The 16,351-nt window shown below is 41.0% G+C and overlaps 3 protein-coding genes across 3 annotated transcripts; all 3 read left to right on the forward strand.

The window, feature by feature from the left end:
• Positions 1-949, forward strand: LOC119045803 (olfactory receptor 7D4). Its single transcript, XM_053658646.1, is given in 2 exon segments — positions 1-384; positions 386-949. Coding segments are annotated over 2 exon segments (948 nt in total).
• Positions 950-8,757: 7,808 nt separating this feature from the next.
• Positions 8,758-9,696, forward strand: LOC128626385 (olfactory receptor 7D4-like). Its single transcript, XM_053658647.1, has one exon. It carries the CDS (start codon positions 8,758-8,760, stop codon positions 9,694-9,696), a length of 939 nt encoding a protein of 312 aa, XP_053514622.1.
• Positions 9,697-14,171: 4,475 nt separating this feature from the next.
• LOC119059047 (olfactory receptor 7D2) lies at positions 14,172-15,128 on the forward strand. Its single transcript, XM_037158599.2, has one exon. It carries the CDS (start codon positions 14,190-14,192, stop codon positions 15,126-15,128), a length of 939 nt encoding a protein of 312 aa, XP_037014494.2. The 5' UTR covers positions 14,172-14,189.
• Positions 15,129-16,351: the final 1,223 nt, after the last annotated feature.

The following is a 16,351-nucleotide window of genomic DNA, read 5'->3' on the forward strand; positions in this document are numbered from 1 at the left end:
ATGGAAGTAGGAAACCACACAGAAGTATCAGAATTCCTCCTCATGGGTCTCTCAGAGGATCCTGAACTGCAGCCCTTCCTCTTTGGAGTGTTTCTCTCCATGTACCTTGTCACCGTTCTTGGGAACCTGCTCATCATGCTGGCTGTCAGCTCTGACTCCCACCTCCACACCCCCATGTACTTCTTCCTCTCCAAACTGTCCTTTGTTGACATCTGCTTCACCTCCACCACCATCCCGAACATGCTGGTGAACATCCAGACACAGAGCAAGGCCATCTCCTACAATGGATGCCTCATTCAAGTGTATTTTTTTACAGTTTTTATTGGAATGGACAACTTCCTCCTGACCGTGATGGCCTATGACCGGTATGTGGCCATCTGCCACCCCCCTGCACTACATGGTCATCATGAAGCCACACCTGTGTGTCCTGCTGGTTCTGTTGTGTTGGTTCGTCATGTCCTGGGTCTCCCTGGTTCATATCCTACTAATGAGGAGGCTGACCTTTTGTGCAGGAACTGAAATTCCACATTTCTTCTGTGAACTGACCCAGATTCTCAAGGTAGCCTGCTCAGACACCTTCATCAATAATGTCTTCATGTTTGTGTTTGTTGCCCTACTGGGTGTGATTCCTGTCACTGGAATTCTCTATTCTTATGCTCAGATTGTCTCCTCATTAATGACAATGTCCTCTGCAGGGGGGAAATATAAAGCATTTTCTACCTGTGGGTCTCACCTCACTGTGGTCTCCTTGTTCTATGGGACAGCACTAGGGGTCTATCTCAGTTCTGCTGTGACTCATTCTTCCCTGCAAAACTCAGTGGTCTCAGTGATGTACACTGTGGTCACCCCCATGCTGAACCCCTTCATCTACAGCCTGAGGAACACGGATATGAAGGGGGCTCTGAGAAGGCTCCCAGAACTAGGTGTACAATGTGTGTCCCAAAGGTAAATGCTGCAAATTTAAGTATTCTGGTTCTTTTTCTTCCTCAAAAGACATTATTGAGTTCTTCTGTTTCTAAAGCACAGAGGATTTCTTTGGTTTTATAATAGTTTCTTCTCAACAACTCCCTGAGAAACATCCTTTTTACTTTTCTTCCCTACATGGTGTCCACAATGCTCAATGTTTGGCCAGCATCCTGCAGCTATTCTTAAGATTTCTATGTTTAAATTTAAAGCACTTGTCATATCAAGTGCTGACAGTTTCCCAAAAAGTTTTCTTCATGCGTTGTTGACCTTCACCTTAATTTGGCTCTACTCTGTTTTTTTTTTTCCCAGAAGAAATGGAGTGAAAAGCATAGAGTAACAGAACAAAGTGCCTACAATATCAGGATCCTATATGATTCTTCATATGAATGACTTAATTTCATGTTAAAAACATTTCTTTCAGATATTTTCTCTCCGTCAGGTGCTTCTGTGTTGAGTGTATAACTGCTTTCAAAGATTATATTCTCTGGGTAGGCTGCTCCATTTATCATTATGTAGTGTCTTTCTTTGTCTCTCACTGTAGCCTCTGTTTTGAAATGCAGAATGAGGGTCATTGGGCCTCTCCAGGATTTGTTGTTCAGTGTCCTAAAACAATGTTTACTCAACATCTGATCCTGTGCATGCTGTTGAAAGTAGATCCCCAGGATCCAACAATTCAATGACAGGTATATACCCAAAAGAATTAGAAGGATAAATGCAAATAGATGCTTGCAGACCAATTTCATAGCAGCAATAGCCAAACTATAAATACAATTCAAGTATTCATCAACAGAGGAATGGGAAAGCAAAATGAAATGTATATGCAATGGAATATTGGGCAGCCTTTTTAAAGGAATGAAATTCTGATATATGTGCAACATCATTGAAACTTGAAAACATTATGCTAAGTGAGATGAGCCAGACACAAAAACATAAGTATTGTATGAATACACTTACAAGAAGTACTTAAAATAAGTAAATTGATGGAGACAGAAAGTAGAATAGAGGTTTCCCTGGGCTGGGAGAGGAGAAGAATGGAGAGATGTTATGGAATGGGAATAGAGCTTCCATTTGGGATGATGAAAAAGGGGTGGAAATAGATACCAGTGATGGTTCCATGATATTGTGAATAAACTTATGCCATAAGACTGTACTTTTTAAAAATGGTTAAATGTCACACATGTACATATATTTATAAAAATAAAAATTAAGTGAAATCATGGCAATTTATTTTAAATGTAGATTCTTGGGGTCCCCTCCCCAATGCCCCCAATCCACCCAGAGATGTTGACTAGATGAGTCTCGAGTAAGTATCCATCTAGGAAGATATATATACTAACAAAAGCCTCAGTTTATTGTTTTGATAAAGGTAAAATTATGAACCATTGCCCCAGAGTAATGGATCTTAATGGATTGTCAAAGGGACCTATAAAATTTGAAACGTGAAAATTCTGAATTATCAGATCCAAATCAGGCCTACTGAGACAGACAATGGGGAATAGGACTCTGAAATCTGTTCTAACGCATCATCAAGGTCATCGTGGGGCAAATGAGAGTTGGAGAACCATCCCCTAGTGAATCCTGGGACCCTTTGTCCTCAGCCATCTATCCAATGAAGAAACTACAAGTCAGGAAATAATCACACTCCTTCCTGACAGGAGATCCAAGGAAGTCTAGAGTGATTCTTCCCAGAGGAAAGGGATCTAGGGGGAGAGAATCACAAATGGTCCCACTGTTAGTCTCCCAGAGGTAAGGAACTGGCAAGACAGAGATGCCTCCCTTGGTGACTCTGCCTCTGAGGAGTCACCTGATCAGGATGTCAGAAACTCATTGATCTATTTGTCTAACAAACTTCAGAGGGGATTCTGCCCCAAGGGCCTGTTAACCTGTAACATATCAACTTATAGTCATCAAGGCTCTCCTGTGCCAAACCTAAGACACTCATGCCTTCTTCAGCAGATACAGCCAGGCCCTGTCCTACATGCCAGGCTCTGAATTCTTGCTATTATGGAGGACAGACCTTCCTTTTTCATCACCCACGTTCCATGAAAGAACAAGATTCACACTGTCAAGCCTTCAGAGCCCAGTAAGTGTTGTAGGAAATAAGAGAAAGGGGTGGTAGAGTGAATTGACTATTGTTAAGTGAATTGATTGTTGTTAAGCACAGGGCAGGGGAAACCCTGTTTTGTCTATGGAGAATGAGCTCTAGAAGTTACTTGCTTGGGAGGGTGAATGGCTAGACTCCTTGTTTGAAGCTACCATTGCATGATGAGATTTTACTTTAGAGATACGTTATTTGGTTACATTGTTGATGGGATTATGGGAATGGGGAGAAAAAGGCTAACCCACCTGTCCCCTCTGACACCAGTGCACTTCCCACAACCACACTGTGTAGACAGTCACTAGTCTTTGGAGTGCAAATGGATGCCACCAGGTGCTGATGGAGCTCTAGGTCCTTTACAGTGAAGATTTGATCCCTTCTTATTCTTTTTCTTTGTTATTCAACCCAAGAGTTCCAGAGCCTCCATCCTCACTTAGCCTAGACAAATCTTTCTCAGTGCTTTGTCAGCCTCACTTATTTGGGAACATCTCATTTCTCAAAGAAGATCTGTCTTTTCTTCTCTCTGCATCCTTATCCATGGTTCTTACTAGGGAGCTTCAAGAAGGAAGGGTATGAAGTCCTTGGTGTCTAGGGCTACAGTGCTTAAAGAGAGATGGCAATAAAAGGATGTATGAAAGTCCAACATCGAATTCCTTATTGACAACTAACCCTTGTCTCTGGGAATTCTGGGAAACACTAGAACCGATATATCCCTTTCTCATAGTTCCCACTGACTACACTTGGATGTCAGGTCTCACCCTTCACAAGGAATATAAAATAATTAGCAAGATCAGAATTATTTTCCACCAGTTTGGCCTTCATTCCTTTTCTTTAAAGCAGGTGACTTGGTTCTCCATCTTTAATGATATAAGAATTCACCAACCTATTTCCTTTGCCCCCAGTTTTGTCTGCTTTAAATCCATCTTTCACTCCAGACACTAGGGAAAATTGTGATACAAAGCATGACCCTCCTTTGGTTGCACTTCCTCCACAGTCTCAAACTTTATCTATTATTCTTTTCAAGTTGCTAAGAATGTGGTCACCTCTTGGTCCTCATTCTCTACTGGCCCAGGACCCCACAATGTGCTTTAGCTTGTGGCTAAAAGCACTCTGACCCAGGCTGTGTCTTGCTCATGGTCTTTCACCTGCTTGCTTCTCTGCCTGGAGAGCCCCTATTCAATAGTCTACCCATGTAACTTCTGCCCAGAGATCTCTTCCTCCAGGATCTCTTCCCTGACTCCATCACTCCAGGCTGCATTTGGGACTCTTCTCAGTACCCCAGTCTCCAGACTGTCTTCATCTTACCATTTAAGTCATTGTATTACAATGACCTGTTTGTGCATCCATCTCTGGAAGGTGGGCTCCCTGAGGTTGATGACCAGACCCAATGGCTGACACTTCACCTGTCCCAAAGGAGCCCTTCTTGCCAAGTGGCTTCCAGAAGTTCTTCAGTGACTGAAAAGCAGCCTAGTTTAATTCTTTACTTTCCAGTATGGCTTAACAAACTTTGCACTACCATGAAACACCAGAAAGACAATAGGACATACTTATTTGGTGCATGAGTAATGAAGAAAGTATAGCTGACACAGGGCTGAATCCTCCCCTTTTGATTCCTAACCTCTGGTCCTAATGTAAAGCATTTCTAATGTGGGGGAAACTTTTTCTTAAGATGACCATTATTATTCATTCCATGACCCTTTAAATCATAGTTCATCTGCTTTTGCACCTCCAGTCTGGACATTATAGAAAAAAATCACTGTGGTTGATTTGAATTCCAACAACCTCAGGACAAACCCTGTAGCCCTCAGACCCCTGGCTTTGTCCATCAGAGCAAGGTGAATTCTCATTAGTCTCTCTCCCTCATTTCCAGTATTTTTCATTGAATATGTTTCACTGGTCTCAGCTTTTATTTGGCACAAGGAAGCAATATTGGACAATGCTAGAAATAAAACCATCTTGTGCCTTTATCAAACACACTAACTACTTAAAGCCAGAAGGTTTGCACGGCCTCTACCTTTCTTCCTCAGAGGTAGCAATATGCACCTGAGATGGTCCAACTTCAGAGGCCAATCCCTTTTTTAACCATTCCTCCAAACAGCAAAAGTCATGAAAAGAATTTTAATACTGGCCTCCATGGTGCTCATGGAAAACACTATGTCCTCCCTTAATGTCCTCAATAGGCTCCTGACTGTGATAAAACACATAACAAACAATTTTTACCATAGGTATATCTAATGGATACAAACAGGGTTACGTTTGTATCCACAGCATCTCACCAACTTAGAACAAAACAATATTGAATTAAAAAATGTTGACAATGTGAATAAAGCAATGTTAACCACACTGAGTGACACAATGTTACTTGAGGACCTGCTGTACTTGTAAGAAGAGAGAAATTGCACCAGGATGTTTCATATCAGCCCAAAAAGGTGAGCATCAAACAAGAGGTGATGCTTAAAGTAGCACTGGGAAGGTGGGGGCAAGGGGCATTGGTCCATGGCCTGCCAACCTCTGGCTCTCCCCTTGCCAGATCCTGGGGGTCCTGGAACCAGAGGGGGGAAAATGAGTGTCTTCTTTCACTCTCCCATTATCTATTGCTCCTGGAATTGGATCATCATGTGCTTGGGGAGAGAGCACAAAGAGGCCACGTCTGCTCATACAGGGATGAGAGTGTTTAGCAGTTTCACATACAAGAAAAAGGACTGCAAATATGAATGTTGAGGGGCTTCCAGGAAGGGAATTAAAAGGTAATGAATGTCCTCATTTATCATCACAGAGAAGTAACCGTGCGACAAGTATCCTCTATGAAATTGTTCATACATGTGTCATTTCCCTGTTCAGTCTCTCAGTCATCTAATCTTCTGTTTGTGCCTCTGGATAATTAGGATAGAAAGTCAGGTGTGTGTATGCAGGTATTTCAGACAAAAGCTGTGGAGAAGCAGTTGCTGATGCTAGTGTGGGTAAAGATCCCAGGTGAACTGCAAGAACAAGAGAACATAGGCTGAATTGTTTGAACCTGACAGGGATCAACACTGGGAATGTGTGTTGCCCAGGACTGAGAAGAGGAAGTGGCTATTTAATGAGCAGCAACTTGATATTCCTTTTCTGTCTCCATTTCTCTCTATTCTTCATCAACCTCTTATTTATCCTCACTCCATACAGTCACCTCCTTGCAGGTAAGGAATGCTAAAAGTTTTATAGTTGGACACCCAGGGACTATATGATGAGCTGCAGGGAAGGAAAATATTTGTTTGTAAGCTCTTCCATTGATTAATTCTGCTTCCAACCAATATTAAGAGTCCCTTTTGTGCTAAGAACTCAGCTAGTATTGAGAACTGACGTGGTTGGGAATTACCTAAGCAGGTGAGAGTCTGTGCCATATATATAGTCACAGGTAGGAATGAAGAGAAGGAAGTAAGGAGAGGTTTAAGCAGAGAGAGAAGGTCCTGAGAGTAGCAGAGACATAAGAGAGTATGGCCCATCTGGGCAAACAAAGGCTTTTCGAAATGATCAGAATTGAGGATAAAATTGAGAGGTGGTGAGAAATAAGGCTCAGGGGGAGGTCATGTGGAGTCATGATACACGAAGGATTCTGGATGATTTTAGGAGGTGGCACAAAGGCACTTCCAAGAATTTAGGCAGGAGAGTGACAGGATCTAATTTTTATTTTGGAAATTTCAGACAGCTGTTTGGAGGAATCAACAGTGAAAGTGGAGACCAGGAACAAAGCCTGTAAAATGGACTGGGAGGAAATGAAATTGTTTTCTTTCTTCCAACACAGTTGATGCAGTTAGCATACAGCACACTCCAAGGAATATCAGAACCTCAGGCATCTCCCACATACTCTCTCCTATTCTGCTCAATAAATATCCAATGCAAGAGAGAAAGCCATACTTATTGAAAGTCAAGGTAATTTAGAATATGTCATGACAATTTGCTTATTATATCTCTCAAATGATTTGAAACCACTAGAAATTGTTGCAAACTTTCCATCTCCCAAAGTGGCAGAACAAAGATCCATTGCTAAACAAATTGGCTATGATATGGCCATTTTTTGTTATTCCAGAGACGCTGTGAGCTTTGGGGTTTTTTTCATCTGAGATATAATTGACATATAACATTATATTAGTTTCAGGCATACAACATGATTTGATTTTTATATACATTGCAAAATGATCATCTGAATAAATCTAGTTAACATCTTTCATCATACATACTTATAGAAATTTTTCTTGTGATGAACTTTTAAGATTTACTCTCTTAGTAATCTTCAAACATGGAGCACAGTATTGATTATAATTACCATGTAATACATTGCATCCCCAGGACTTATTTATTCTATAACTGGAAGTTTATACCTTTTTTTAAAAAGATTTTATTTATTTATCTTCAGAGGGGAAGGGAAGGAGAGAGGGAGAGAAATATCAATGTATGGTTGCCTCTCATGCATCCCCTGCTGGGAACTGGCCTGCAACTCCGGCATGTGCCCTGACTGGGAATCAAACCACAGTCCTTTGGTTCACAAGCCCACACTCAATCCACTGAGCTACACCATCCAGTGCTGGAAGTTTATACGTTTTGATCCCCTTCCCTCTTCTTCCACTTTGGCTTCTCTACCTAAGAAGACTGACAGAAATGGCAGCAAATGGTGGTTTCCTGTGTAGTTAGGGGCATTACAGAACAGCAAGTATAGAAAAATATTGGTAACAGAACACTGAAGATCACTTTATGGTTTTATGCTATACCTTGTCCCAGGGTATAAGACTCATTCCTCTGTGTCTACTTATAGGACCCATAGGCCCTGAGGTGAAGAGAGTCAGAGGTAAGTGGTCCGAGGATAAGTCCCCACATGTGCTCAGCCCCAATCTAAGCATCACTGAAATGTGAGTGCAAATCCGATTCTCATTCCTTTGAACTCATCTGTAAATCTAGATGCAACTTCTCTTTTCCCCCAATATTAAATGAACATCATAGATGGCATGACTCAAAATTCTGTTCATTATCTTTCAAGTAGTATCATAGGGTACTGAAATAGTTTAAGGCTTGATATCCCCTCTTTTCTTGGACATTTTAGCCAATCACTTAACTACACAGATGAAGGCCCTGTTCCTACAAGGTGTTGCTCTTCCCTGGTACATCAAGCCTTAAGCATTACTGAATGTCACTTATTATTTGGTGAAAATATTTTTCTTTCTTTTTTTCCTTGAAAAGTAAACTTATCTTCTACTCATTCTCCAATTCTCTGGTCAGATATCTGAGATACTCTCTCAAATTTTCTCACCTCCTAGACATGGTTATCTGACCCTTTTTGTGAGTCCCAGAGAAGGCAGACAACCCAGATCAAGCTGCTGAGCTTCACCAGACCTCATGCTCCACATTTGTGTTAGAGCAAGTACAAACCCTTTTATCTCTGAGGTCCAAGGTTGCTCTTAACTGTTCAAAGTTAATTCTAAGACAGAGGGAAAGAAGGTGGGTGAGTGTCCCAGATAATGAACAATGATTATTAATCAACATTATGAAATGTTGCATGTAATAAATAAGAGAATATAGAGTTCCTTAATTTTGTAGCTAAAGGCTTGAATGCTTAGTCATTTACTTCAATAAATTTAAGTAGTAGGAATAATCTAGAGTTTGTCCAGTGTCTATTTCATGCTATTTTCCTTCTTCAATCATCTAGATGAGGTGTCAGCAACATGGAAACAGGAAATCAAACAAGGGTTTCAGATTTTTTACTTCTAGGATTTTCTAAAGACTCAGCACATCAACCCATACTTTTTGGTCTCTTCCTGTCCATGTACCTGGTCACCATGCTCGGGAACCTGCTCATCATGCTGGCTGTCAGCTCTGACTCCCACCTCCACACCCCCATGTACTTCTTCCTCTCCAACCTGTCCTTTGTTGACATCTGCTTCACCTCCACCACCATCCCAAAGATGCTGGTGAACATCCAGACACAGAGCAAGGCCATCTCCTACAATGGATGCCTCATTCAAGTGTATTTTTTTACAGTTTTTATTGGAATGGACAACTTCCTCCTGACCGTGATGGCCTATGACCGGTATGTGGCCATCTGCCACCCCCTGCACTACATGGTCATCATGAAGCCACACCTGTGTGTCCTGCTGGTTCTGTTGTGTTGGTTCATCATGTCCTGGGTCTCCCTGGTTCATATCCTACTAATGAGGAGGCTGACCTTTTGTGCAGGAACTGAAATTCCACATTTCTTCTGTGAACTGGCTCAGATTCTCAAGGTAGCCTGCTCAGACACCTTCATCAATAATGTCTCCATGTACGTGATTGTTGCCCTACTGGGTGTGATTCCTGTCACTGGAATTCTCTATTCTTATGCTCAGATTGTCTCCTCGTTAATGAGAATGTCCTCTGCAGGGGGAAAATATAAAGCATTTTCCACCTGTGGGTCTCACCTCACTGCAGTCTCCTTGTTCTGTGGGACAGGACTGGGGGTCTATCTCAGTTCTGCTGTGACCCATTCTTCCCTGCAAAACTCAGTGGTCTCAGTGATGTACACTGTGGTCACCCCCATGTTGAACCCCTTCATCTACAGCCTGAGGAACAAGGATGTGAAGGGGGCCCTTGGAAGGCTCCTCCACCCAGCAGCACCTTGTCCATGATGGATCACTGGCCCCAGAACTAAGTGTACATTGTGGACCTCGGAGGTTAATGTTGCAAATTTAAATATCCAGGTTCTTTTTCTCTCCTATAAGACATTATTGATTTCTTCTATCCAAAGCACAGATGATTTCCCTTTTCTTTGTTTTTGTATTAGTACTTGTTTGGCTCTTCTCAGCAACTCCCTAAGAAATTTTTTTTTTTACTTCAGCAAGTGGGCAGCGACCAGAGGGGAGAGGGAAGGGAATTTAAGGGGAAAAATGGGGAGGGATTTTGAGGAACAAGTATGAAAGACACAGGGATGAGGACTGGGGGCGGGGGGAGGAAATGGGAGGGAGGTGGGGAGACGGGGCAGGGGGGCTGGGATGGGAGAAATAGACAGAAAACTGTACTTGAAAAATAACTAAATTAAAAAAAAATTTTTTTAATTTTTCATCCTTGCATGCTGTCCACAACACTCCTCATTTGGCCAGCATCTTACAGCTATTCTTAAAATTTCTAACTTTAAACTTAAAGCACTTGTCATTTCAAGTGCTTAGGTTCCCAGAAAGTTGTCTTCATACCTGATTGATCTTCACCTTAATTTCCTTGTATGCTTGTTTTTTTTCCAGAAGAAATAGAGTGAAAAGCATGTAGTAATGAGAACAAAATGTTTACGATATCAAGACTCTATGTGTTTCTTCACATGAATGACTTAATTTCATGTTAAAAACATTTCTTTGAGGTATTGTCTCTCATTTACTTCACTTTTCAAAAGAAAAGACTGAAATTCAGGTGGACTACAGCCTGGCAGGTGACTTTGCTATTCTGCCTTTCACAACAACAGTGACGTGATTTCAATTTCAAAGGAGGAATCCAGGTTTTAAAGGTGTTTTCTTCAGATGACATAGAAATCAGTGCCTGGGAAAATTGATATGAGTCAGTCCTTGTGATTGTTTCTTCCACTCATCATCCTTCCTTTCCCATTTTCTTTGACCTTTGTTTTCCATAATTGCAATTTTGAGATATGCCCTCTAGGAACCAAATATATTACATTTATTCATGTAATAATGAATACAATAAAATAAAGTTTGTTTTCTCACATGTTTTAATCATTTTGGAACTCTGTGGGAGTGCATCAGAAATAATAGTTACACATTTGTGGAACATGTTTAGAACTTTGGGGGAAGGGTATTTCCAGAAGTGTCTGCAAGGAAGCATGGAGTAGCCCAAAGGAGCTTAGTGACTTCAAGAGGAGAACATCAAAGAAACAATTTATTTAATGAGTAATGATGAGAAATCATTCTCCTGAGGCTTGGGAAACCACAAATACTTCCCTCGCATCCCCACCATAGTTCAATGACACCTGGCTGGGAGAAGACTACACCTGCACCTCTCACAGACATGACTTTGTGACAAGTTCTGTCTCCCTATCATTCCCTGGGTGAGTCTGTCTTCAGCATCCAACAGTCAGAGCAGAAAGAGTTTTTCCAAATACTTGTTTAAGCAATGCTGGTGGAGTGAGTCATCCATCTGGCCTTATGAGTATTGTGTATGAAAAGAAGTATTTAAAAAGTCATGAGGGAGGGAGGTAACATAGTTGATAGTGTCCCAAGACAATTTTATTTGAGTTCCTGGAATTTATTTTCCTGGCTATTTACATCTTTTTAGATTCCTGTGCAGCTGTTTTCTGTTGCCTCCAGTTCAGATGGAAACTTATTTTGCACCCAGTGACTTGCTAAGTGTCAGTAGGAATTGGCACTTTCTCAAGTATAAAAAGTTTCCAACCCACCTGCTAAGAGCTTCCTTGTCCTTCTCTAGTACAGTAGTTCTCAGTGTGGTTCCTGAAGCAGCAGCATCTGTTCCCCTGAACTCATCTCTGCTGAGAGCTTGCCAGAAATGCAGAGTCTCAGGCCCCACCCAAGACCTGCTGACAAACTCCAAGGATGAGTCCCAACAGCCTGTTTTAACCAGCCCTCCAGGTGCCCATGATGCAGGCTATCACTGGGGAACCCTGGCTCCTTCATGGTTTGGTTTCTAAAAGGTTACACACACTGTTTGATTCAACAAATATGCATGGAGTGCCCACTCTGTGCCAGGTGCCATGTGTATTGTCATTGCAATTGTGAACAGCCCCATTTTCCCTCTATCTTCCCTAATGACTCTGTTCAGGGACATAAGAAAGCTGATAACCCTGGTGACTTTCATTAGTGTTCCCAGGTAGGTAAGCCTATCAGCAGCTGACAGTGGCCAATTCTGTATTTGGTTTTCAACTATTATACCTGGGGACAGGTATAATAGTTGGCATTTTCTTGTCATATGGCATTTTTTGAATTATTAGAAACTATGTTAAATGATTATAACAGCAAGCATGATTTCTCCTTTCTGCTTTTTTTGAGTTTGTTTTGTGTTCTTAGGGTTTAATGATGGATCTTGGATTAACACTTGGTTAGTATAGTGCTATGCTAACACCTAAAGGCAATATCCTTCTATTCCACATGACGGAAATGTTCTGTTCCCTTCCCATCAGTGACTGTTAAATTTTATTACATATACATTTAGGTTGCAACTGTCATTATTTCCACATTGACTTATTCATGCATCAAGCAGATAACATTATCTTACTGCTTTTGTAGGTTGCTGCATCAATAATGTGAGAATAACTTGTAGATTTCTTGTTTCTGATATTTATATATCACAAGTAGGATATATATGTGTGTGTGTGTGTGTGTGTGTGTGTGTGTCACAAACAAGACATATATAAAAATAAGATTATTCCAAATTTTGTTCCAACCTTCATTCAACTTTTTATGCTCTTTGAGAATAAACACTGGGAATACCAGGATAAATAAATTTTGTAATATGTTACCTGAACTTGTGTAGTTTATGATTCAGTCATGAGAGGGACAGATATTAAGCAAGAAATTTCATAAGTAAATGTGAAAACATAAGTATGACTTAGGCAATGAAGAAGAAAAATACAGGGGAGTATAAAAGCTTGGAATAGGGGGAACTGTACTTGGTGGATGGGTTCAGGAAGGCTTGTTTGAGGAATTGATGTTCTGTATAAGAGATAAGGACAAGACTGATCACAGGAAGACAAAGGCTTGGAGGAGCACCCCAGCCTGGAGGACAATACTTACACAGGTGTGGCTGGGGGAAACTCACAGCACTGTAGCATTCCTGAGAAGGACAATGTGTTGGAACTTAGTGAGAGAAAGGCTGGTGCTGTGCTTAATAAGATGGGAGGTTGGAAGGAACCAGCATGAGCTGGCAAAGCTGGAAAGGGTGTAAAAGAAAGAAAAATCATAGCCCGGTCTCCCTTATGGACACTGAGGCAAAAATCCCCAGAGGAAAGCACCTTCCAGATGATGTTTGTGTTTGCTTCCACTTGGGGCTTAAGGTGCATTTTGTCCAGGACCACTTTAGACTAATTTCTTCTGGCTGAGGTTTCCAGGTGAGTGTGAATGTGGGCTCCACACCTGTCAGTGGTCACCTCAGCTCCAATGATTTTCAAAGTCTGCCTCTTTCTGACATTTCATGGATGAATTTTCCTTTTTATTTTTCTACCCTGTCCTATTGAACATTATGTGAAAGTGTTTTTAACTTCTACTTCTGACATCATTTCAGGTTTAAAGAAAATGTTTAAATAGTAGTTCCTATGTATATCTTTTACTGGACCCCCTAAATGTTAACATTTTTACCACCTTCACTTTTTTCTTTATCCAGTTTTCTCTCTCTCCCATGTACATGTGTGTGCACACACATGTGGGTGTGTTTGCAAAACCATTGGAGAGCAAGTTGTATCTTTAAACCTTCAGTGTTCCCTAAAAGCAATGACATTTTCCTCACATAACCACAATGCAATGATCAAAATCAGGAAATTAATGTTGATATAATAAGATTATTACATTTATAGACTTCATTTCTATTTTGACAGTTGTGCTAATAATGTCATTTAGAGCAAAGAAAACCCAATATCACACATTACTTTTGGTTGACCTCTTGTTAGCCATCTTTAATCCAGAACAGCTCATCCTAGACTTTCTCTGAATTTGGTGACATTGACATTTTTGGATATTTCTTAGTTTGGGTTTATCTGATGTGCCATAGTCTTTAGATTGAAGTCCTGTGTCTTGGGCAAAAATCCCACAGTAGTGACATTGTGTCCTTTCCAGTGCCTCCTACCCAAGGGAAACAGGATGTTGATTCATCCTATTTTGAAGCTTCAGATGGATTTTTAAGATAGGTGGGCAGCAATTCTGAGCTCCATTTGGTAAGATTTCATTTGGTTTCATTGCTGTAAAATGGGAGGCTAAGATGGGTGGGTGGGACAAGGCACTCCATTTTTAGGTTTCCATTTATAAGTGAATGGAGACCCAACTCTCAGAAAAACTGACAAACTTCATAAATAACTTGAGTGAAAGGCATAGTCAACATTTCTATTATGTGGAGGGCGCCAGTTTGTACTAGTTCATGCTGTTCTTGTCTCTTCCTTCGTAGATATATCAACTACATGAAAGCAGGAAACAAAACAGAAATCTTGGAGTTCATCCTCCTTGGGCTCTCAGAGGACCCAGAACTGCAGCCCCTCCTATTTGGGCTGTTCCTGTCCATGTACCTGGTCACTGTGCTTGGGAACCTGCTCATCATCCTAATCATCAGCTCAGACTCCCACCTCCACACCCCCATGTACTTCTTCCTCTCCAACCTGTCCTTGGTTGACATCTGCTTCAGCACCACCATAGTCCCCAATATGCTGGTGAACATCCGGACACAGAGCAAAGCCATCTCCTACATGAACTGCCTCACTCAGGTGTATTTTTCCATGCTGTTTCCTATCCTGGATACTCTACTTCTGACTGTGATGGCCTATGACCGGTATGTGGCCATCTGTCAGCCCCTGCACTATGCAGTCATCATGAAGCCTCATCTCTGCAGCCTGCTAGTTTTTATTACTTGGTTCATCAGTGTCATGACATCCCTTCTCCATATGTCTCTGATGATGCAACTGAGTTTTTGTAGAGATCGTGAAATGCCACATTTCTTCTGTGAACTGACACAGATCATCAAGCTGGCCTGCTCTGACACCTTCCTGAATAATGTATTCATATATTTTATGACTAGCATGCTTGGTGTCCTCCCACTTTCGGGGATCCTCTTTTCCTACTCAAGAATTACTTCATCCATAAGGAAGATGTCCTCATCAGGGGGGAAGCAAAAAGCATTTTCCACCTGTGGGTCTCATCTCTCAGTCGTTTCTTTATTTTATGCAACAGGCATTGGGGTCTACTTCACTTCTGCAGTGACTCACTCTGCCCAGAAAGTCTCAGTGGCTTCAGTGATGTACACCGTGGTCACCCCCATGCTGAACCCCTTCATCTACAGCCTGAGGAACAAGGATGTGAAGGGGGCCCTGGGAAGACTCCTCAGCAGAGCATCCTCTTATCTGTGATAGAGCCACTGGCCCCAGGACTCAAGAGCTTTGTGAGTAGCAGTGGCAAAATCTTGTGTCCTGAAGTTAGTTCTTACTCTTGAATCTCTTAAATCATCTTGTTCTTTCATCTGGTCCTTAAGGACTTATGACTTTGATCTCTCCTAGTTTTTAACACACATGTAAACAACTAATCTCCCAGTAACTTATTTGATGACATTTTGCCTTATCTGTTGTCCAAAAGTTAGGTTCTTATCTTCTTCCTCACCTTTACACTAGTGAATCCTGAACTTGGATTTGAAGCATATACTGTATCTTTACCTCAAATGTTGCCCTTGAGTGCTTAAACTACTGATTGTTTACCTTATTTCTCTGTTTGATTGTGAATTTTTATTGTTTGTGTGGGTATATCACCAACAGTGGGTTTTTTTAAGTGGATAAAGTATGATTAAAATACATATCAAAATATTGTTGGTGTGTTAGTGTTTATTATATGGTACGCATGTGATAACTGTTCTATTATATTATGTAATCTTTCTAATAGGAAATATTATGTCCCCATTTTAGAGGTGACAAAAATGAGATTTTCAAAAAGCTAAAAACAAAACAAAACTTCCCCAAAGTTACAGAGGGGTGAGTGACCAAGTGGCAGATGCAGGATTCAAACCTAGAACTCTAACCCTGAGCCACAGTCTGAGATCTAACAGTCTTCACAATTTTTCAAACAGACTTTGCTGTGTATGTCTCTCTGGTAGACTTTACTGCCGATCAACAATATTCTGATTATCCTCTTTTTTTTTTGCATACCCAGAAAAATTGCATTTCCTTTCTCCTTGAAGGTAAAGGAGGCAATATCATTTTATCTGTTCAATAAAGTATGACTGGGACTGATGTATTCCCTCTAGGCTGGTATATTTAAGAGCTGGAAAATTGTTCTTTTTATTCCATCTGACTTTGACATGGCTATTGTGGAATAGAGCATCATAAAATCAAAATAGTTTAATAAATGTAAGACTGGCAAATACATGTAGGAGTTTTGTGGATAGTTACTTAAGCCTGTATATAAATGACTTTTTAAATAGAAAATCTCATAAATCCTGTTAGTGCCACAAGTTCATAACCTCTTTTCAGTGTGCTGTGAGACTCTGTGATATGACATGACAATCATGACCACAAGGAGAGGAGTACATCCAGCACAGCCAATTGCTACTTTCATTTACCCAGAATTTGCAAGGCGTTTTTTT

This window comes from Artibeus jamaicensis, unplaced genomic scaffold (assembly GCF_021234435.1).
Source record: "Artibeus jamaicensis isolate MK-2021 breed Jamaican fruit bat unplaced genomic scaffold, CSHL_Jam_final scaffold_537, whole genome shotgun sequence".
Lineage (NCBI taxonomy): Eukaryota > Metazoa > Chordata > Mammalia > Chiroptera > Phyllostomidae > Artibeus > Artibeus jamaicensis.